Source organism: Tamandua tetradactyla, chromosome 12 (genome assembly GCF_023851605.1).
Source record: "Tamandua tetradactyla isolate mTamTet1 chromosome 12, mTamTet1.pri, whole genome shotgun sequence".
In the NCBI taxonomy this organism is placed as follows: Eukaryota; Metazoa; Chordata; class Mammalia; order Pilosa; family Myrmecophagidae; genus Tamandua; species Tamandua tetradactyla.
The window spans coordinates 269,470-294,661 of record NC_135338.1 but is presented as its reverse complement, the minus strand read 5'-3'; the positions used below and the strand labels follow the sequence as shown (position 1 = coordinate 294,661).

General features: G+C 38.4%; 1 protein-coding gene across 1 annotated transcript in view; it reads right to left on the bottom strand.

The window, feature by feature from the left end:
- ESR2 (estrogen receptor 2) overlaps positions 1 to 25,192 on the bottom strand; it is a 76,352-nt gene that overhangs the window by 30,187 nt on the left and 20,973 nt on the right. The window contains 2 exon segments of the mRNA XM_077122424.1: positions 4,988 to 5,287; positions 9,051 to 9,167. Coding sequence (XP_076978539.1) covers positions 4,988 to 5,287; positions 9,051 to 9,167 — 417 coding nt within the window.

Sequence of the window (25,192 nt, the reverse complement as noted above, 5' to 3'; positions counted from 1 at the left end):
TGGAGCAATGAGGACCCAAATCTGGTTTTCTGGAAGCACTCTGGGGACAGAAGATGCCAGAAAGGAAAGGTTGCAAGGCGTGTCTACCCCCTTCCCAAGTGAGTCCCAGAACTGAAGGGCCATGAAGACAGGGACACTGGACAGATGTGTGGACAAAGGCTGATGACAGAAGCCCACTTGCCTCCTCATCAACCTCATGACACTTCAAGACCTTAGAACTGTGGCCACACTAGAGGTGGGAAACCCTTAGAACAAAAGAACTAGAACTAGTTTAAGCTGATGTCTATCAAAAGCACATAAAGTAACACGACAGTTCTGAGATTGTGAACTGTAATTCATACCTGCAACACGTATAAAGTGCATCCCAGAAAGTCTAGCAAGTTTCAAGTCCTCAGTAAATGTTGATGCTGTCTGTATACACGTGTGTGTGCACACATGGAGCTGTGTTACCTTCCACAGACCCTCCATAGACGGATAGTTCAGAGGGTTACTGGCAGTGTTTCTGGATTTTAGCAAGATATTTCAAAGCTCTCTGGATGATGTTGTGAACCAGATGGAGAAGAATGGCTGGATGCATTGTCAGTTAAGGGCTTTCATGGGTGAAATGACAGCCATGTCGCCCTCAAGTGAAGTGTGCAGGGACTCTAGCCTGTCCATTTCAGTATTTTCAGCTATAACGTGGAAACGATAGAGGAGGCATGCCAATTAATCTTCCAGGCCACAGAAAGATGAAGACAGGGTGAGTACCTTGGACAGCAAAACCAAGATTTAACAAGATCCCACAAGTACCAAAATAAAATAAAATAAACAAAAATTAACAATATAAGTTCAAAAAATCTGACTGATAAAAAAAAAATCCGACTGATAGACAAGAACAGGGAAAGACTGCAGGTGACAAAAGGGATTAGGGTAGAATGCCTATAGCATTCATTATCTAAGCCAGGCCACTTATGAGAATAAAAGGGGTGCCACCCCAAGAGAACCTCTTTTGTTGCTCAGATGTGGCCTCTCTCTCTCAGCCAACATGACAGGCAAACGCACGGCCCTCCCCCTGTCTACAGGGGACATGACTCCCAGGGGTGTAAACCTTCATGGCAACATGGGACAGAAATCCTAGAGTGAGCTGAGACTCAGCATCAAGGGATTGAGAAAACCTTCTCGACCAAGGGGGAGGAGTGAAATGAGACAAAATAAAGTGTCAATGACTGAGAGATTCCAAACAGAGTTGAGAGGTTATCCTGGAGGTTATTCTTACACATTAAATAGATATCACCTTGTTAGTCAAGATGTAATGGAGAGGCTGGAGGGAACTCCTGAAAATGTAGAGCTGTGTTCCACTAGCTATGTTTCTTGAAGATGATTGTATAATGATATAGCTTTCACAACGTGACTGTGTGATTGTGAAAACCTGATGCTCTTTTTATCTACCTTATCAACAGATGAGTAAAACATATGGAATAAAAATACATAATAGGGGAAACAAATGTTAAACTTAGATTGAAATGCTAGTGATCAGTGAAAGGCAGGGGTAAGGGATATGGTATGTATGAATTTTTTTCTGTTTTCTTTTTATTTCTTTTTCTGAATAGATGCAAATGTTCTAGGAGATGATCATGATGATGAATATGCAACTATGTGATGATGTTGTGAATTACTGATTATATATGTAGAACGGAATGATCAAAAGTTAAGAATGTTTGCATTTGTTTGGCGTTTTTTGGTATTTAAAAAAAAAATTTAAAAAAGAACCATCATCAGTGGTTTCACATTTAACCTTATGACTTTATAACTACATACTTCTTAAAATACTTCGATAAGATATTAAGTGTTTACTAGCAGAATTTAGATGGCAGAAAGACGAATAGAAAACCAAAAGGAGAAGAGAAGAGAACCTATTTCTTACAATCCAGATTTAAAATTTTGGCTAATGTATGGTTTAATTACCAGGATGACAATTCAAAATTCTCTTAGGAAAGCAAAAAAAAAAAAAAAAACTTCTGAATTTAAATTATAAGAAACATGTCATTAATCAGACATCAATGAACTAACACCCTACTGAGTTGATGTAGATTTGCCTAAGGAAATTGAGAAATGGAGAGAGAAGGCAGAGACACTGGAGAAGGGATTACTTCTCCATCAACAAAATCAAATTCCACCCTGCAAGTAATCTGTGCATAAAAGCTGCTGTCTTTCTATTAATTGCTTTTTAAAAATTTCATTTCATGTTCAAAGACTTAAAAAGAAACTGGGAGAGGGGGTGATAGAATAGTTCAGTGGTACAATTCTCGCCTGCCATGCGGCAGACCTGGGTTCAATTCCTGGCCCATGTACTTCCCAAACAAACATGAAACCAACAAAAGCAAACAAACAAGCAAATTCAACAAATGGTACTGCAATAACGGGATACTCACATGGAAACAGAATGAAATGTGACCCTGCCATAAAGTATACAAAAAAAAAAAAAAAAGAAAAGGAACTGGGAGAGATTCACCATTAATTTAGGTGTAACGTTTATCCCCCAATGCTCAAACAACAGTAATAACCAGCTAACAGCTACTACTCATACACCATTTCCTGTGTCCCAAGCCCTGTTCTGAGTTTTTCACATACTAAGCAACAGTCCTATAGGTGAAATCTATTCTCATCTTCATTTTACAAATGAGGAAGGTACAACACAGAGAGCACACACGGCTTAAGTCTTTGAAATATTGTAATGTAGCTGTGGACAAATGAGAATATAATAAAGTAATGACTGTAAAGATGGATAAATCCTTTCCAAAGTGATACACTAAGTCCAGTTCAATTTCTTAATATATGAACACATTCCAATCTCAGTCAGTTATAGAAAATAAGTCTACCGAAGAGAAATCAAAGTTTGTATTCTTGTAGATATTCAGCAAGATCAAGATGAAATGATACGTAAAAATAGTTTTTGGTCTGGACAAGAAACTATGTCAGTTGAGAAAGAGAAAAGATAGTAACTTCAGACTATAGCTAAGTTTTCTGAAAATTTTTCAAAATAAGGGGTTGAAAGAGGGGCTAATGCAGCCTAAGAGTTTCTTTTTTTTTTAATGACACCAAGAAGCTGTACAATTTCGGCAATAATCAGTTTCGCCAAGAATCTTCATATGGGATCCTGCAAAGTAGGGTTTGGACAAACATTTAAAGCAAAACCTAAAGGAAATAAATCAGTATTATCTCCAATGCAGAAGAGCATAGAAAATAAAATAACCTAACTCTGACAAAGGTGAAGATGCTAGACCAACAGAACAAAACTGGAAACCAGAAAATCCGTAGGAAGCTGAGAAGGACCAGACCCAGGCTAATAAATGACCTGAAGAGACATTGTGGCCCACAGTTCTTTACTGCTCTTTTCTCAGCTTAACATCCCCTCACTGTCTTTAAGGTTTGCCCACCAGAGTCGCTGCGCCCCTGGGCTTAGAGCTTAGGGGGGGACCTCGTTCCTCAGACGGCTGCAGACATGAGCACAGAGGAGCCCTGCCGGGGGGATGACGGGCTGCTGTCACTCTGCGTTAGAATTCTAGGTTCCTTGTGTCTGATGCTCCTTTTACTTAAGGTATGGACAAAGGAATAAAATTTCTGATGCTCCTATATCTAAAGTATAGACAAATAAGTAAAAAATATGGATAAAAAATAACAAATAATAGGGGGAACAAAGGTTTAAACAAATTAAGTAGATTAAAATACTAGTGGTCAATGAGAAGGAGGGGAAAGGGGAATGGTATATACGTGTTTTTTCTTTTTCCTTTTTTATTTCTTTTGCTGGAGAGATGCAAATGTTTAAAAAAATGATCATGGCGATGAAGATACAGCCATGTGATGATATTGTGAGCCGCTGATTGTGAGCATGTCAAGAACGTTTGTACTGGTTTGGTTTGTTAAGGTTTACAATAAAAATATTAAAAATAAATAATTAAAAGTTAAAAAAAAAAGTCTAGGTTCACTCTGTCACAGAAACACAGGTTCAAATGCTACGTAGGTGATAACTTAAGCACAATATAGTACTTCAGGTATATATGTCAGAAACTGGCCTGGGGAAGTGGGCATGTTATGGACTGGAAAACACAGACTGCAAATGACAACTCATGAATAAGCAAGCCCTTTCTTTCTTCTTATTTTTCTTCTTTTTTAAAGCATTAAAAGGGTTTACTGAAAGAGAAAACAATTTTAACTTGACAGCATTCCAAATCTATTGGCCCACTGATGAGTCATGTTACTTTACCACTATTCATCCATATATGTTCCGCTATTTAGAATAAAATTGATTCTTTCTCTATAGAACAATATTTCACTAATTTTTCTCTAATAGAACAATATTTTACTAATTCCTACTTAGCATCTCGCAAACCTTTCACTTTCATATTAGGTCATACTGCACTGCTGTCCTCCCACATAGCCACATCTTTCCTTTCAGTGGGAGGAGGTGACCAGCAAGAGACAAGTCATTATGTTTCTTGGTCCTTTCTTTTAGACCATGTTCAGGTCCCAGGACCTAGAATTTCCTGCCTAGTGTCCCAAGCTCACTTAGCGCCTGTGTGGGCCTCTTGCCTGGGTCTGTCCTCTTAGCACATGTCCAGGCATGAGGGGCGGCCCACAGGCAAGTGTCTGCGGGACGTGTAGGACAGAGTGTGGTCAAGGCAGAGTGGGATGGTCAGAGGGTGGGAAAGGAAAGGAGGTGGGAAGCGAAAGGGGTCAGGCATGGGCAACTCTCCTTTATTGCCTTGTTCTGGTGCAGGATTCAGAAGAGCCCAAGAATTCTACATTTGAACCTGCTTTTCTAGGTCACGTTGAAGGGTATTTATGTCAGGGTAGGAAGAAAGAACTTATTTTATTTCAAAGTTATAAATCAAGACATCACACCGTCAAATAGCCCAAGTTTGTGGTCCTCCATTTGTACTCTTGCCTACAAATGTTGGGGCTGCCCTTTCTAACAAATAAATGGAAACCGAGACTCAGAAAACCATACCAGGGATCTTCTTGGCCCAGCCGATCATGTGCACCAGCTCCTTGTCGGCCAGCTTGGTCAGGGACGTCATCAGGGAGGACTCTGTGAAGGGCGTGCTGGGGCGGCTCGCGAGCACGTTGGGCGGCTCCGCCTCGAGCAGCGTGAGCACCAGCTGCTCCGGGCTCAGGGTGCTCAGCAGCAGCTCCTTCACTCGGGTCGCACTGCCTCCATTTTTCTTGGCTCTGCTCAAACAATGCAGCCCCTCATCAGGATTTCTCTGCCTTCGCACTATGCGGTACCCACACCTTTCTCTCCGGGAGCCTAAAGGAGAAAGCACATGTCAATACAGTGCTTTCCTGGTCTCTTCTCCAACCCAGCATTCAAGCTCCCCAAGTCCCCAGGGTAACGATGAAGCAATGTTCTCACTGGAAAGACCCAAGTCTATTCGCACAATTTATCTTAGGATGGAAGCATGACTTTTAGTTTCTGCAGCCAGTGAGTCATGTAGCAAAGAAGATACTTGTGTCTTGACTCTATTAGCAAAAGCAAGAGCCTGGTTTTTTGTAATCAATAGTCCAAATGACCTCAAGATTTTCCACTTCGAGGTCATCTATGGATACTAAATCCACTTCTCTTTAAATGTAAGTGCTGACAAACCTCAGTTTCCAAACCATGAAATTAGAAATTTTTCTCAAGTAGAAAATGGGGGATAGTGAGGAATTAGACATTGATATTTCCAAACAGTTATCAAATAATGCACTAGCATAAGACATTTCTAAAACGATTACATGCATGTGATGATGACACAGTGACAGATGATAATAACAGCATCTAACACATATCAGAAGTGTCCATGTGCTGGGCATTATATATTGTACTTAGATGATATCATTTGACAACCACCTTAAAGGACAGGTGCTATTCTAAATTTGAGCTGATTTTCCAGGTCATGTTGAAGGGTATTTGAAAAGTGCTCAAATAAGTTGCCTAAGGTAGGAGAGCCAGAAAACAGCAAAAGCAGAACCTAAACCCATACAGCAGTCTGAGTCCAGAGCTGATGCTTTTCACCACCATTTTATGCCACCTTCCCCCAAATTCCTTTTCATGGAGGTATCTGCAGCAGGTGAATAAAGAGACAACCCCTGAAAGATGCTGAGCTATTGTTCCAACACAGGAATACAGATAAATTATACAACAATTAGGATAGTCTTCCTGGCTATTTACATTTCAGTGTATCCTTATAATGAGGTCTTTTTCCTGAAGTTAGTTTGGGAGGGTGTCCTTTTACTCATTTCAACCACCATGTGAATACTTTAGCAGAAAACACAAGATTGGAAGAGCAGAAGAGAAAGGTGATAACAGAGGACACATGACATCTGAAGAAAAGGGGAAAGTGGAAAGGTGCAGGAAGATGCAGAATACAGGTAGAATCCCTCATCTTAAATCTCCCTGGCAACATGGGACAGAAATCCAAGAATGAGATGGGACCCAGCAACAAGGGATTGAGAAAACCTTCTTGACCAAAAGGGAGAAGAGAGAAATGAGACAAAATAAAGTGTCAATGACTGAGAGATTCCAAACAGAGTCAAGAGGTTCTCCTGGAGGTTATTCTTATGCATTATATAGATAGCCCTTTTTAGTTTATGGTGCATCGGAGTGGCTAGACGGAAGTATCTACACTGTAGAGCTGTGTTCCAGTAGCCCTGTTATAGCTTTTACAGTATGACTGTGTGCATTATGAAAATTTTGTGTCTGATGCTCCTTTTAGCTAAGGTATGAACAGATGAGTAAAAAACATGGATAAAAAATAAACAAATAATGGGGGAATAAAGGTTAAAATAAATTGGGTAGATGGACATACCAGTGGACAATAAGTGGGAAGGGTGAGGGTTATGGTATGTATGAGTTTTTTCTTTTTCTTTTTTACTTCTTTTTCTAGAGTGATGCACAGTAAAAAAAAAAAATGGTCATGGTGATGAATATACAACTATGTGATGACACTGTGAGCCACTGATTGTATACCATGTATGGAATGCTTGTGTGTTAAGAATGCTTGTGTGTTTGCATGTTGTTTAATTAATAACAATATCAACAAAAGAAAAGTATCCCTCATCTTCCAGGACTGGTTGGAAAGAAGAGTGTGGATGATGGGGTTGAGTGAGGGTTTTTCAACGAGGGAAAGAGAAAAGAAAGGAAACTAAAAGTGAGTCAGACTCTGCTAGGTCTTTATATATGTTTTCATACATATTCCTCAGGAAACCCAAGGAAGCGGAAGCAGATATCTGTCTCAGAGATATGAAAACCTTAGGCCAGAAAGCTGAAACAATGTGAGCACACTCAGAGTCAGCAAGAAGGAGTGAGCCGAGAATGAGACTCACTCCAGGGGAGGCCAGCGCTCAGGCTCCCCGATCCCACGGTGCCGTCCTCATCGGGAAAACCCGTCCTGCTGCTGCCCAAGGTCCTGAGACACAGACGCTGCAGTGCCCACCAGCTCCTAGGACAGTGAAGTGTCCTCATCCTAACACTAAGGTGAGAATCACACACACTCACACACACACACACACAGTCACCTCAAACTACTGGCTAACATAAAACATAAAGCATTTATTTGCAATCTTTTGTCAGAGGGTCAAGGCCTTCTCCTTAAATACATCTGCCAACTGGGCCACAAGCCACTTTACTCCACTACCCACAGCCATGATATATTGTCTCCAGATTTCTGGTTTCAGCTTCTTTAAAACAGAGCAAGAACTGAGACACTTACAAAACATTCTGCATTCAGAATCTTTGTAGGTTTATGATTTTTTCCCTCAATCTCACCCATATTGAACTTAATACCTACTAGCCTTCTATAACTCTTTTTAAATCATTCCCATTGGCTGTCATGGAAACAACTCTCTTTTCTTACTCATATTTCACAGGTTTACAATAATAAGTTTTAATCAACTTACATCATTGTGACAAATACAATGAGTAGAACCAGGATTGGGAAGAAGCCTTCCAGTTCTTGGCAAGGATATAACTAAAGAGCTGGAACAGAAATGTTCAAATGTTTTAGAGATTAATCAACAGATACTGGGAGGTCACAGCCTTTGGCCAGAGGGAACAGAAAATATTGGTGATTCTGGAAAGCCAAAAAGTGTGCTCAAGTTAAGAGAGGCTCTGCTGTAATTCTGAACCAGATGAGGTTCTTCTCTATTGTACACACAGAGAAAAAGGACAGGACAAAGAATGTTCAAGAGATAGACAGCTATGAAGAGATTTTCAGAGAAAAAAAGAGAGGATTTTGTTGTAACTTTTTTTGAGCACTGAGTTACAAAGAGATAAATTACAGCTCACCATAGGCAAAGCACTGGCTAGCAGGAGAAGACGAGTCCAGGCAGAGCTGGTATGGTGTGTGTATACCAGCCAATATGTGCAAAGAAAGGAACCAAAAGCTAGCAAGGTAGAGAGAGCAGGGTGTAGGCACCATGAGTGATTGCTATGCTAAAGTGCTCATTTTTGTTTTATTAGACACATACACTTTCATAAAACAAAATCTATACTTTATGTACTTTGGTAGACTTTGGATAGTTCTATATGTTTTCATTCTGGTATTTTTTTCACTTCTAAAATGTTAGTGAGGCATAAGTCTTCCCCATAGTTACCCAACTAATCTGCCCAATATTCTACTCTTTTGTCACAAGCTTTACCTGTGGACATTTACCAGGACTTCATTCTTCAAATTGTACTTTTCAGGGCCCCAGACAGTTGGCCATCCAGCTCCCACTTGAGAATTCCAGTGGCTAGAAGTTCCCTAACGCATGTGGCAGCCTATTCCATTACCACAACACTTGAATTGGAGAAAGTTCATTCCTATCTGGGGACTAAACTGTCTCCCATAACTTTCACTCCAGCTCTGTTTCATGCAGCTATGGTGAGTAAGTCAAGTCCCCTTCTAATGTGAGCCTACAAAATACTTGAAGCCAATTATGAGGTCTTAAATCTCCCCTCCTCCATGTTACATGTCCCTAGTTCCTCAAACTGTTCCTCAGAAGCCACAGCTTTCAGCAGGTCCCACATGCAATAAAAAGAGAACACTCACCACACTTCACCATTCCTACTTCATAGCACTTCCGAAGTCGGCAGGCCTGGCAGCTCTTGCGCCGATTCTTATCTATTGTACACTGATTTGTAGCTGGACAAATGTAATCATTATGCCCTACAGCAGAACAAAAAGAAGGGACGTTATCGTTAAAATATTTTTGTTAAATCTCTTCGTAGTCAACCACACTGATACCACCACCCTGGTGACAGACAGAACACATCACCTTAATGACAAGTAAAGACAGAAAGGCTAAAGGCATCCCTTGTCATTGTCTTGTTAGTGAGTAACACAGACCTAAGAATAGCTCAGTATCCTACCTTTTGAAGACAGTATATTCTTTGTGTCTTTAGGATTATTAAGAGGTCCATTTGGAAATATTGGCCTTTGGACATGAAAAGTGAGAGGGTCACATAAAATTGGTTTGCTCTTCAAGAGTTGTAGTTTTGTGTCAAGTCATGAAATTCTGCTCCCTATATTCTTTTATAATATTTACATATATTATAAATATATATATTTAAATATTTAATAATATAATATTTCTTTCCAATTTTTTATTAGAACCTATAAGGTAAATAAGAAACTGAATCAAAAGTAACAAAGAAATTAGCTATCTAAATAAGATTAGAAGAACCCAAAACCCTGTTATTTGAAAACAGTTCTGGTGGGTTAGGTTATTTTTCTCAATTCTTTACTCCCTCCCTCAGCCCTGTGACCTTGCAATGTACTACCATAGGCAGAGTGGATTTTCCACCCATTGAGCTTAGGTTTGGCCATGCGATTTGCTTTGGTCAATGGAATGTTAGCAGATGTGATGCTTGAGCAGATAGATGAGCTTGATTTCTTGAGTGCCAATGAGAAGAAAATGCCCTCGGAAGCCACTGGTCCAAGGAGAATATGGAAACAAGTTGGAGCAGACCTGAACTGAACCCAAAGCCTGGAGCCAAGTCCTAATAAATAGAGTAACCCCCATCCAACTCATAGACCCATAAGTAAGACAAATCATGTTCATTGTGCTAAGACACTAAGATTTTTAAGGTTCTTCGTTATATAGCAATCACTAAGACAGTTCCACTTCTTTTAATTTAGGGAAGCAGTAAGAAAATTTGCATTTCAAAAGCTCTGATTTTGCACGCAGTATGGAGAGTGGGTGTGAAGCAACAAGACCTGTGGAGACCAAGAGATGAGGCAGGAACCTGCCAGGGGTGTAAACTAGAGACGAGGTTATGTGGGCCAGGAACCGGTGATGAGGCTGGAGACCTAGATGGACCTGATGGGTTTCAGAAACAGAATTTATAAGAACATAAATAAAAGTGAAAGTGAATGCAATATTTTGGTGCCTTTATTTCTTAGCTGTAGCTTTCTAATAAATAACATAGCCTAAATTTCTTACATTAAACCTGTAATAGGCCAGACTTTCAGTATGGAGACTGGATAAAACTCAAGGATAAATGAAATAAGCAAGTATAAAAGAAGCAAATCACAAAAGAACATACAGATTCCATTTATTTACACTGCAAAAGCAGAAGGAGGCTATATTGTTTAGGGGTGCATGCATAGGCAGGAAAACTACAGCCAGGAAGGCAGAATTTAGGACCATCTTACCTCTGGAGGGATAGAGGGTTGTGACTGGAAGGATGGAAAAGAGAGGTCTGGGGGCACTGGCAATATTCTATTTTGTGACCTGGGCACTAGTTACACAAGGATTTGCCTATAATTATCCTTAAAACTAGATAGGATTAGGTGCACGCAGATTCTTTGTTTATGTATGTTAGACACAATGAAAAGTTAATTTAAAAACTAACTCCAGCCTCATAAAATTCTCCACAATCTCTTAAATTTAGAAAGATCTTTTAGGAAATTTTTCATGTAGCGAAGGAAGTATTGTATTATGAAGTACAATAATGTTTTCCAAACTTTTAGCCTTCTTTCCTTCGGTTATGCTTAAACTAGAGTTATTATTTTTATTTCAGAAGATGGCAAGTTTAGTATGGTCATGTTTTTTACTAAAGCACTTTGAGTTATTATATTTCTATATAAAGACAGTCAGCTGTAAGGCTCATTAACAACATGAACAATTATTTCTGGGCAATGGAATTTAGGGGTAATTTAACTTCCTTCTGCAATATATTTCTTTGCATGGTTTAAAAGTTTTATAATGAGCACCTATCAGCTTCACAAAAATAAAGCGGGTTATTTTTGTGTTAAAAAATACTTCCCATAAGCAGGGGAAGCGGGGTGCCCACGCAGGGAGGGGTGGGGTTGAAGCTTGAGCAGGGTGAAGGGGGCTTCTGTGGGGGGCAGAGGCCCAGGGTGGGGTGCTGAGGGGGTGAGGAAGTTGTTTTCCTGAAAGAGGGGCAGCAACAGCAAAAGGAACTTGGTTTCACAAAGGAAAGTGATCAAATAAGTAAATATATTAAGGATGATGGGAGCCAGGTTCCCACTGTTAGAGAAAGGAGTTACAAATACAGAAAGGGAGAAAACTAGAACAAATCCTGGGGCGTTGAACTAGAATTGAAGATAATGGGATGAAATCAGGGCTTATGAATATATACGATGCAGAAACATAGATGGGTGAATATCTACATATGAATATATATGCATGTATGTACATGGACAAAAATGTAAATATATTCTCTAACTCTGTCTACTGAGAGAGCCTGGGAGTAATGCTATCCCAAAGTAATAAGTACACCAAACACCAATATCTTGTTTTCCTCTCTACCAAGAGGAACCAGGGATTTAAAGGGCATCTACTGGCCAAATCCCAAACAATTTTAGCATCAAACTAAATACTACTACTAACAGATTATAACCCATTACAGAAATAGGAAACCATGAGTTTATATTGATATAAATTAATTGAAAATGATACAAGAAATGGGAAATTTACAGTCTCAAAGGACCTCTAAACAAAATAGTCATTAGTTATAAAGGGAAAGAGGATAATTTTACAACGTAGAAGCCTGGCAGGTACCACCTTCATCAAATAATCAAAGTGAACATCATTAGCAATGGGACAAATTATTATATAGTTTTCAGAATCTATATTAGATAATACCATATGATTTATATAATCATGCACCACCAAAAGGAATCAAAGAGAAGATCATTATATCAATTCTGTGATATTCCTAAAACTGTGTAAGCCGAATCTATTCATAAAGAAACATCAGTCAAACCCAAAGTGAGGAACATATTGCAAAATAATCGACCAATAATCTACGAAATTGTCAAGATCATGAAAGTCAAGAGAATACTGGGTAACGGTTCTAGTCAGATAGAGACTAAAGAAACATGACCAATAAATGTAAAGTGTGATTCTGAATTGGATCTTTTAGCTGTGGAGACATTGTCGGGACAACTGACAGAACTTGAATGGGGTATTAGGAACACACGGTAATAAGGTGTCAATGCTAATTTCCCAATTCTGACAGTTGTGCTGTGTCTATATAGGAAATAGGTATATAGGCTATGGTATTTGGGGTGGTGGAACATAATGTTAGTAACATTTTCAAATGATTCAGTGTAAAAAGTTTTTATACTGTATATGCACATTTTCTATAAACTTGAGACTTATTTTTAAAAAAATGTCTCCATTGGCTTCCCAAGCAATATAGCTGCTCTTTCACTCAAATACAGATACTCAAAGACAGATAAACTAAACTGTATTTGTAGTTCAAATGTTATTGTTTTTTAACTTTGCAATAATTTGTTGGTAATAAAACTCATCAGATTTTAAAGAACATCCACGCAGAAGACATGGTCCTATGTTTGCGCCACGGTCAAATTGTGTAGTTCTCTTCCATTCTGGGTAACTGCCAACAATATCTGTTCCATGAAACACAAAATGAAATTCAATTGTCCTGAGTCTGCCTAGGGCACCAGCAAAGGTACAGACGGAACAGCTGTAAAGACTACTAAACACACCTCCTCCAGAGATGCAATACCACCCTTTCAGAGTGACCCTCTCTAGTGGCCATGTGCAGGAAGCAATGCTAGTTCAGCCTGATTCTAGAAGGGCAGCTCATAGAAGAAAATTAAAAACAACCAGGGAAACATACCATTTCTCACTATCGACTGATTTCCATTTAATCATGCAACGCCCCTATAAAGAGCTATGATTCTCATTTTACAAATGAAAAAATCCTAAATTCAGTTCAATAATCTGCTTAAAGTTATTGTCTTGGTTTTATGTTGTATCACAAATTTAGCAGCTTAAAAAACAAAGCAAACTGATTATCTCAGAGGCTGCAATTGAGGTATCAGACAGGCTGTATTCTCATCTGAAGCTTGAGGTCCTCTTCCAAGCTCATTCAGGTTGTTGGTAGAATCAGAGGTTCCTGTTTTCTTACCAGGTGTTGGCTAGATGCTACTTTCACCTCCCAGAGTCACCTCCAGTTCCTTGTCATGTGATCTCCACGTGCGGTTCATAATGCGGATGTTTGCTTTCTTCCTGGCCAGCAGGAATCCTCTCTCTCCTACTTCCAATCTCTCTCCAGTCTACTTTGATGGAGTTTTAAGTAATCTTAATGAAATCCCATCAAAATCTGCCATACAACATAACCTAATCAAGGGAGTGACTATCCCATCACACTCACATAATCTACCAACATTCTAGTAAAGTAGAAGGTATTATAAGGTGTGTCTGAAATTTTTATAAAAGAAACAGGTAATTAGCTTGTTATGGTTATTGTCTTCTTTTATAATATCTTATATATGTAGTATAAATGTGTATATTATCAGAAAATTTCTATTATACTTAGAAGACGTTGCTTTATAGTTGGAAGAAAAATATAATTCCCACAGTAAATTCCACAGCAGCAGCAATTAAGTACCATCTAAAGATTCTAACTATGCAAAATATCACCTTTATTGATTTAAAAAAGTCATTCATATGATCAAGATTTAAGGGACAGCTAGAGATTCATTTTTTTTTTCCTTGGAATGTATTTGAAAAGATAATTTTACTTTCAAAAAGGGATCACAATGTACAATAATATGAACAGACTCAATGGGAGCAGCCTAAAAATTGTCTTACACAAAAAAGGTCATGGCAATTCACTTTACTTCTGCATCCTCACCAACTTCTCCTCAAAGCACAGCAACTACCTCATACATTATTATTATTATTATTATTATTTTTTTTTACATGGGCAGGCACCGGGAATCAAACCCGGGTCCTCTGGCATGTCAGGCAAGCATTCTTGCCTGCTGAACCACCATGGCCCCCCACCTCATACATTATTGTTTCCTTGTCCCATGCAAAACTGAGAAGCATGGTATGCCACACTAATAGAATCGAGATTCAAGTTCAAAAAATAATAATAAAATATATAGCTGTTTTAGTTAAGATACAAAACTCGATAGAAAAACGCACACTTTACAGTATAAAACAAAAGGTTATCTTTCTTCTCTCTGCCAAGACATTTTTACTAAAAATTACTGTCTGTCTGAGTATACACATATCGTCAAGCATATCCAACGAAACAGTAGAAAAAGGATGGCATTGGACTTGGAACCAGAAGAGCTGAACCTAATCTCCTCTCAGCCATCAGGAGATTTATTTAAAAATAAAACAGGGCAATGTTTATAACATATCCTGTCTGTGGCACCCTTATCTCCAGTTGTAGGCTTCTATCTTGTATCTTGTTCCTTTAGGACAGCCGTCTTGGGTACAAGGCCAAATAAGCCCAAAGATAAGGGAATACAAGCCTTCAAGGTCATAATCGTTTACATATGCAATGGGCTGTTAGAGTTTCTCATTTAAAGCTCAGTCTTTCAAGTCTTAAGAAACAAAAAGGAGCTGAACAGCTATGAGCAACAGCCAAATCTACTGCAAATTATCACAGTAAAATGATAGAAAGTTATGAGTATACAATGAAAGTGAATAGCAGAATATAATAGTAAACTTATATTTCTAAATGGCAATGGCAATTAAAATAAATAAAATATCTGGAAATAACCATTGAGAAATGTGCCAGACCCATTAAAACCTACAAGACTTTATAAGAGATATAAAATATTTAGATAGATTGGAGATATAACATGTTTCTTGATCTGAAAACTATTACAAAGACAGCAATTCCTTCCAAAATAATTCTTTTGGAAATCTTCATTTTTCCTAACTTTGAGGGTGGGAGACCACTTAAAATTATTCTAAATTTCCTATGGAAAACAGCCAGGACATTTTAAAAATAGGAGGTACTTTTGGTAGGTACCAAAATGCATTATAAAACTAGCAGAGGTAAAATTATATAGTACTTACGTATGAATGAAGAGTTAGAGCAATGGAAGTCAAAATAAAATACTAGTATATTTATTTACTATACTATGTGTATTTACTATCCAAATATGTATATTTACTATACAAGATCTTCATATATAATATATATATGGAAACAAAAATCAATGGGATATTCCTGGTGCCTGCCCATGCAAAAAAAAAATCAATGGGATACATGAAAAGATGTTCAAGTGCACACTACTCATAAAGAGATATCACTACATACTCATTAGAATGGCTAAAAATAAAAAGATTGACAATACCAAATTTTGGCAAGGATAAAGGGCAAGTGGAACTCTCATGCATTGCTGTTGGGGATGCAAGTGATACAACCACTTTGGAGAAGTCTGTTATTAACTCAAACATAAACATTTACCGTATGTTCTAGTTTGCTAGCTGCTGGAATGCAATATACCAGAAACAGAATGGCTTTTAAAAGGGGGAGTTTAATAAATTGCTAATTTACAGTTCTAAGGCCGAGAAAACGTCCCAATTAAAACAAGTGTATGGAAATGTCTAATCTAAGGCATCCAGGGAAAGATACCTTGGTTCAAGAAGGGCAATGAAGTACAGGGTTTCTCTCTCAAGTGAGAAGGCACATGGTTAATGCAGTCAGGGTTCCTCTTTCAGCTGAAAGGGGCACATGGTGAACACGGCATCATCTGCTAACTTTCTCTCCTGGCTTCCTGTTTCATGAAACTCCCCTGGAGGCATTTTTCCTTCTTCATCTCCAAAGGTCACTGACTGGTGGACTCTCTGCTTCGTGTGCTGCAGCATTCTCTGCTCACTCTGAATCTCATTCTCCAAAACGTTTCCTCTTTTATAGGACTCCAATAAACCAATCAAGACCCACCCAAATGGGTGGAGACATGTTGTCACCTAATCCAGTTTAACAACCACTCTTGACCATCCAGGGAGATGATCCAATCAGTTTTGAACATATAGTATTGAACACAGATTATTCTACCTTTATGAAATGGGATTTTGGTTAAAACATGGATTTTCTAGGGGGCATACTTCCTTTCAAACCAGCACACCATACAACCAGCAGTTTTACTCTGAGGTATTTACCCAAGAGAAACAAAAACAGTTGTATACACAGAAAGACATGCACAAGTGCACATGACAGTTTTATTTAAAATAGCCCAAAATTGTAAACAACCTAATTGAATGGATAAACAAACCATGGCACATTTATATATTAGAATATTACTCAGCAACAAAAAAGGAATACACTATTAATATAGTCAAGAATACTAATGAACTTCAAAAAGCATCATAATAAGTGAAAGAAGCCAAACACAAATAATTAAATACTTTATGATACTGTTGATATGATATTCAAGAAGAAGCAAAACCATATGTGCTGGTTTGAAATGATGTATGGACCGTAGAAAAGCCATGTTTTAATCCTAATCCCATTTTGTAAATGCAGCTGTTTCTTCTAATCCCTGTTCAGTATTGAATATTTGAAACTGTAAGCAGATCATCTCCCTGGAGATGTGATTTAATCAAGAGTGGTTGTTAAGCTGGATTAGCTGGGGGTGTGTCTCCACCCATTTGGGTGGGTCTTGATAAATTTCTGGGGTCCTACAAAAGAGGAAAAATTTTGGAGAATGAAGGAGATTCGGAAAGAGCAGAGAATGCTGCAGCAGCACCAAGCAGAGAGTCCATCAGCCAGCGCTTTGAAAATAAAGAAGGAAAATGCCTCCCAGGGAGCTTCATGAAACAGGAAGCCAGGAGAGAAAGTTAGCAGATGACACCGTGCTCGCCATGAGCCCTTCCAGATAAACGAGGAACCCTGACCGTGTTCACCATGTGCCTTTCCACCCAAGAGAGAAACCCTGAACTTCATCGGCCTTCTTGAACCAAGGTACCTTTCCCTGCATGCCTTAGATTGGACATTTAAATACACTTGTTTTAATTGGGACATTTTCTCGACCTTATAAATGTAAACTAGCAACTTATTAAATTCCCCTTTTTAAAAGTCATTCTATTTCTGGTATATTGCATTCTGGCAGCTAGCAATCTAGAACACCATAGAAACAGACAATAGATCCGTGAATGCTGGTGCCTGGGAAGTTGGGAGCAGGAGGGAACTTTTTAGGGTGATGGAAATATTCTCTAACTTAAATATTTTGGGATTACATGACTGCATGCATTTTTAAAACTCATAAAACTATACAATTAAAACAGTTTAATCTTATTGTATATAAATCATATCTCAAACTCGACTTAAAAAATCAACTCCCATATTTTAAAAAAATCAACGAAGAAATGCCCAGAGGAGAGAGTGCCAATATGGCAGGCTTAGTAAGGTGTGGGATTTAGTTCATCCTCCAGAACAGCTACTAAATAGCCAAGAGCAGTACAGAACAGCTCCTGGGGCCACATCAGTGACCAGACACACAGCATACCCCAGTCTGGACCAGCTAGGCTGGCTGTGAGCCCCCCCAGAACCGTGAGTTCCCCAAGCCACGGTGGCTGGTGCCCCTCCCCCATAGGCTGCTTCCCAGAGTGGAAGGAAAGGGACTTTACCAGCAGCAGGGCCTGAGCCCAACCAAACGCCAATTGTGGAATTAATTCACAAATTCTGACTACTAAAAATAGGCCCCCAGCTCAGGTGAACCTGGTCAAAGCAGAAGTCGCTCATTTTTGCCCCAGCGCCGAGGGGGCAGGGCTGACAGAAAAAGAAAAAAGAAAAGAAGAAACAGAGGTTTTTTGGATCAGATACCACATGATATTTGAAAGGATCTGGGCTCTGAATTAAAGGAGAGAGCACATAGGATCTGAAGTAAACAAAGCAACATACCAACTTATGCTCTTGATTGGCAAACCTGAGGAATGGGGTCCTGCTCTGCGAAGGATTTTTCTCTTTCTTTCTTTTTTTGTGGCTGTGTTTCTACAAAGGCTAGATTGCCTTTGGATATAGCTGCAAGGCTTCTTAGGCTGCAACTGCCCCAGGCATAGGTAGAAACAAGCTTGTTGGAGAGCTTGTCTGGAGCCTGTGCCTTCCCTGGGAGAGAGGTGGGGCCCAGCTCAGGTGGAATCCCTCCCTCAAGGAATTCAGACCCCATGGTTTGGAAATCTGAAGCAATTAAAGCCAGCCTACAACCTCCCCTCTGTCTCCACCACACCCCAGCAGGGAAAGTCTGCCAAAGTTAAAGGTACCACATCATCTTATGCTGGTGGGACCTGCAGGCAGACAAGTACCACATACTGGGCAGGACAAGAAAATCGCAGAGCCAAGAGACTTCACAGGAAAGTCTTTCAACCTGCTGGGTCTCACTCTCAGGGAAAACTGGTGCAGGTGACTCTTTCCTCCTGACAGGAGGCCAGTTTGGTCTGGGAAAATCCGACTGGGGTCTATAATACCTATGTTGACCCTCCTCAGGGGGGGAGGGGAAAGGCACCATACAATCAGGGCAAGAAACAAGATAAAAAGAACTGAAAAATTCTGTTCTGTTAAAAAAAACAAAGCTAGTGGTCCAGAATAAGCTGAACTGAATGTCAAAGAACAGACAGACAACAAAGTCATCCAGCAAGAAAACCCTAGGTAAAAGAAGTGAAAACAATCTCCAGAGTACACTAATTAAGGTAATCAAATGCCTAGATGCCAGCAAAAAATAATGAATCACACTAGGAAAACTGAAGATATGGCCCAGTTAAAGGAACAAACCAATAATTCAAATGAGATACAGGAGTTGAAACAATTAATTCAGAATGTTCGAACAGATATGGAAAACCTCACCAAAAATCAAATCAATGAATTGAGGGAGGATATAAAGAAGGCAAGGAATGAACAAAAAGAAGAAATCAAAAACCTGAAAAAGCAAATCACAGAACTTATGGGAATAAAAGGCACAGTAGAAGAGATAAAAAAAAAAAATGGAAACCTACAATGTCATATTTTAAGAAGCAGAAGATAGGATTAGTGAACTGGAGGATGCGACATCTGAAATCCAACAAGAAAAGAAAATATAGGAAAAAGAATGGAAAAATACGAGCAAGGACTCAGGAAATTGAATGACAAAATGAAGTGCATAATATACATATTGTGGGTGTCCCAGAAGTAGAAGAGAAGGGAAACGGAGGAGAAAAACTAATGGAGGAAATTATCACTGAAAATTTCCCAACTCTTATGAAAGACCTAAAATTACAGATCCAAGAAGTACAGCATACCCCAAAGAGAATAGATCCAAATAGACATACTCCAAGACACTTACTAGTCAAAATGTCAGATGTCAAAGAGAAAGAAAGAATCTTGAAAGCAGCAAGAGAAAAGCAATCCATCACATACAAGAGAAGCCCAATAAGACTATGCATAGATTTCTCAGCAGAAACCATGGAGGCAAGAAGAAGTGGGATGATATATTTAAATTACTAAAAGAGAAAAACTGCCAACCAAGAATTCCATATCCAGCAAAATTGTCCTTCAAAAATGAGGGAGAAATTAAAACATTTTCAGACCAAAAAAATCACTGAGAGAATTTGTGACCAGGAGACTGGTTCTGCAAGAAATACTAAAGGGAGCACTAGAGGCAGATACGAGAAAAAACAGGAGAGACAGTGTGGAGAAGAGTGTAGAAAAGAAGACTAAAGGTAAAGGTAAAAAGAGGAAAAATTAGATATGACATATAAAATTCAAAAGGCACAATGGTAGAAGAAAGTCCTACTCATAGAGTAATAACACTAAATGTTAATGGATTACACTCCCCAATCAAAAGACATAAACTGGCAGAATGGATTAAAAAACAGGACCCATCTATATGCTGTCTACAGGAAACACATCTTAGACCCAAGGATAAACATAGGTTGAAAGTGAAAGGTTGAGAAAAGATATTTCATGCAAATAACAATCAGAAAAGAGCAGAAGTAGCTATACTAATATCCAACAAATTAGACTTCAAATGTAAAACAGTTAAAAGAGACAAAGAAGGGCACTGTATATTAGTAAAAGGAACAATTCAACAAGAAGACTTAACAGTCATAAATATTTATGTACTGAACTAGAATGCTCCAAAATATGTGAGGCAAACACTGAAAAGAGAAATAGACATATCTATCATGATAGTTGGAGACTTCAATTCCACACTCTCATCAATGGACAGAACATCTAGACAGAAGATCAATAAAGAAACAGAATTTCAATAATACAATAAATGAGCTAGACTTAACAGACATTTATAGAACATTACACCCCACTACAGCAGGATACACATTTTTCTAAAGTGTTCATGGATCGTTATCAAGGATAGACCATATGCTGGGTCACAAAGCAAGTCTCAATAAATATAAAAAGATTGAAATCATACAAAACACTTTCTCAGATCACAAAGGAATGAAGCTGGGAATCAATAATAGGCAGAGTGCCAGAAAATTAAAAAATATGTGGAGGCTCAACAACACACTCTTAAACAACCAGTAGGTCAAGGAAGAAATTACAAGAGAAATCAGTAAATATCTCGAGGCAAGTAAAAATGAAAACACAATGTATCAAAATTTATGGGACACAGCAAAGGCAGTGCTAAAAGGGAGATTTATTGTCCTAAATGCCTATATCAAAAAAGAAGAAAGGGCAAAAATCAAGGAATTAACTGTCCATTTGGAAGAACTAAAGAAAGAACTTTGGGGTTAGCAAACTAACCCCAAAGCAAGCAAAAGGAAAGATACAATGAAGATTAGAGCAGAAATAAATGAAATTGAGAACAGGAAAACAATTGAGAAAATCAACAAAACCAGAAGTTGGTTCTATGAGAAAATCAATAATAAGAGTGATGGACTCTTAGCAAGGTTGACAAAAAGAAGAAGAGAGAGGGTGTAAATAATTAAAATCAGAAATAGAAGAGGAGACATAACCAATGACCCCACAACAAAATTCTAGCAAATCGAATCCAGCAGCACATTAAAATAATTATATACCATGACCAAGTAGGATTCATCCCAGGTATGCAAGGATGGTTCAACATAAGAAAAGCAATTAATGTAATACACCATATCAACAAATCAAAGCAGAAAAACCACATGATCATCTCATTTGATGATGATTTGATTAATGCAGAAAAGGCATTTGACAAAATTCAACATCTTTTCCTGTTGAAAACACTTCAAAGGATAGGAATAGAAGGGAATTTCCTCAAAATGATAAAGGGAATATATGAAAAACCCACAGCTAGCATCATCCTCAATGGGGAAAAGCTGAAAACTTTCCCCTAAGATCAGGAACAAGACAAGGATGTCCACTGTTACCACTTTTATTCAACATTGTGTTGGAAGTTCTAGCCAGAGCAATTAGACAAGAAAAAGAAATACAAGGCATTAAAATTGGAAAGGAAGAAGTAAAATTCTCACTGTTTGCAGATGATATGATTCTATATGTCGAAAATCCCAAAAAATCCACAGCAAAACTACTAGAGCTAGTAATTGAGTACAGCAATGTGGTAGGTTACAAGTTCAACACTCAAAAATCTGTAGTGTTTCTATACACTAGTAATGAACAATATGAGGGGGAAATCAAGAAAAAAATTCCATTTACAATTGCAACCAAAAGAATAAAATATTTAGGAATAAATTTAACTAAAGAGACAAAAACCTATACAAAGAAAACTACAAGAAATTGTTAAAAGAAATCACAGAAGACTTAAATAGATGGAAGGGCATACTGTGTTCATGGGTTGGAAAACTAAATATAGTTAAGATGTCAATTCTACCTAAATTGATTTACAGATTCAATGCAATACCAATTAAAATCCCAAAAGCTTACTTTTCAGAAATAGAAAAACCAATAACCAAATTTATTTGGAAGGGCACGGTACCCCGAATAGCTAAAAGTATCCTGAGGAAAAAAAAAAAAAGTCAGAGGTCTCACGCTACCTGACTTGAAGGCGTATTATGAAGCTACAGTGATTAAAACAGCATGGTACTGACATAAAGATAGATATACTGACCAGTGGAATAGAATAGAGTGTTCAGACGTAGACCCTCTCGTTTATGGACAATTGATAAGGCAGTCAAGCCAACTCCCCTGGGTTTCTTGTTTCATGTTCGCTTATTTTAACTTGAGTGAGGTAAGCATTTGTTGTAAGATGTATGTAACCTAATGTTAACTTTGTGGTTTCAAGCATTTAGCTAGCAAGTGGATTCCTCAAAGACCAAATCTACCACTGAAGTGTGTGTTCTGAGGCACATACCTTGATGTTTAAAGGAATTCTTTAATGACTTGTTTCATCTTTGAGGACCTACTTTTTAAACCTTCCATCTCTTGTAGTTTACAACTCTGCATTACTAGGCCTCTAGAAATTAGTATGTTAAACCAATTCAATGGGAGCAAATATCCTAGGGCTTGTTTTCCAAAGAAAAGTATTGTTCAGAGTAGCACAATTCTAAGACGGCCTATGCTGTTGCAAAGCAAGGGAAACACTTAGCCAGGCTTCTGAGGGGATATATAGTGCCCAAATCCTGTTCTGCTTAAAATGGTGGTAACACATACTGGTAAATAAAAAGAAAAGGTGTAAAAAAATAAAATAAAAAATCAATGAAGAATAGATGAATTTATTCAATAAAATGACCTGGAGAAAATTGATTATTTTGAAGTAAATACATTTGATTCTTATTTCATTCCAAACACAAAAATAAATTCTTTTTGGATTAAGTAATTAAATGGAAAAACAAACTTTAATATAACAAAATGTAGGGAAACATTTATGTAATCTCTGGATGTTAGACTTGTTAGGTTTAAAAATTACATAAAAAACTATCAAAGTCGACTATATTGGAATATATACAGATTAAATATATCTGCGTGTCAAGATCATAAATCAGTAGCAGTCAAATGGAAAAAAATTTGATGTTCATATGATGAAAGATTAATGTACGAATATATAGAACACACAATAATATAAGGAAAATGCCAGTATCCAATAGAAAAATGGACAAAAGCTCTGAATAAAGAAGATGGCATACAAAGTACAAATGACATAAGTTTACGGGGAAAAATTTACGTTACTAACAAAGAAAAGCAAATTAAAAACCAAATGATAACATTTATCACTACCACTCTATCGAGATTTTTTTCTTTCTAATGAAACACTCAACGCGACCAAGAGTTCAATAATATCAACACTTTTGTACACAGCCAGTGGAAATATAAGTTGGTAAAACCTTTCTGAGAAACAAATGAAAGTACCCTCTATCAAGAATTGTAAACATTAATACATTACATTAATACACTTTGATATGATAGGTTTCTTCTAAAAATATATCCAGAGAAATTATTAGGAAATTTTCACAAAGCTTTATAAACAAGTATTAATCACAGCATTATTTAAAACAATAAAAATAACAGACAATCAAGTAAACATATTAAAACAATAAAAATAACAGACAATCAAGTAAACATATAACAATAGAGGTAAATAAATTACGTCCAGATACAAGGTGGAATATCACGCAGTTGTGAGAAATGTTTCCAGAAATTTAACAATGCGAGCAAATGCTTATCAAACAACAGTTAGGTGTAAAAATAATATTGAACTCTTACATATGGTATGAACCCCATTCATTTTTTAAAAATCATCTTTCAAAGAACTATTGAGTGCCAGCAGTGAACAACACACGTAAAAACCTCAGGAAGCTTATAATTCGCGGCAGGGAGGAGACAAGCACAACGAATGAGTAAATGGTGTGGGCCTTAGAAGGTGTGAGTGCTGTGGACGGAGAGAAAACTGGAAGGTGAACACGAGTGTGCATGGGGTCTAGGGGACCCCTCCCGGCCTCCGCTTAAACAGTGGGGGACAGGCCTGCTGCGAGGAAGGCGGCTGTGCGAGGGGACGAGCTCGAAGCAGAAGGAACAGGCAAGACAGGAGCGTGCGGAGGGGGGTGAAAGCGGGCGGGGAAGCAAGCGAGGAGGTCACAGAGGTACCAGAAAGCACACCACAAGGCCCCTGTGGCCCCGTAGGCACTTTGCTTTGCCCCCGAGTAGGAAGGGAGGCCCTGGAGAGCAGAGCGTGAAGTTTCTGCTTCCACGTCACAGGATCATCCTGGCCATAAAGCCGAGGACGAGCAAGACCAGGCTGGAGCTACTACTTTGACACGGTCAAAAAACGAAGAGTTAGATACACAGCATTATGTTACATGCAAATATGTGTTTTTAAGGGGGAAAAAAAAGAACCCATGCAAATCTAGGTAGGGCTAATCTCACTCACGTCTGGAGCAAAATACTTTTTCACAATTTCACCACCTGAATTTGCTGTAAAACTAAACTGGAAAAAATAAATGGACTAGACTAGAATGGAATAGAATAACGGAATGTCTAACAAACAGCTGTACCTATTTTACCATCTAATATTCAGACATACACCTGTGCAAACATTTTTTAATATTATGGGTCTGACAAGAAGAATACAAAGACAAACAAATGAAGTCTCAGCCTTCTAGGAGTCACCTAAAGAGGTGACTGTAAAACAAATGCAGTTTAACTCCGGCAACGATTGAAGCAACTTTCAATACGGGTCGGAGAACAGGCCGTGGGCTTCCCTGACCCGTGTGAAGATGAGGGACCCCTGCCCTAGAGACGTCTCCGGTCCTTAGAGCTCCTCCCTGGTGAAATGTCACTTCCTCAGTGCCAGCCTCCCCGACAGCCTCACCTGAGGCAGTTCCTCCCTCTCCACAGGCACCGCCAACCCCACTGCACTGTATTTTCTTTCCTAGCACTATTATTAAATAGCTTCTTATTAATTTATGTGCTTCTATTTTTCCCTTCGAGAACATAAATGGCATAGGCTAGGCACTCCGTCTGCCCTGCTCGCTGCAGTATCTGCCGAGTCTAGAGCAGCACTCCATAAATAACTGTTGGTGA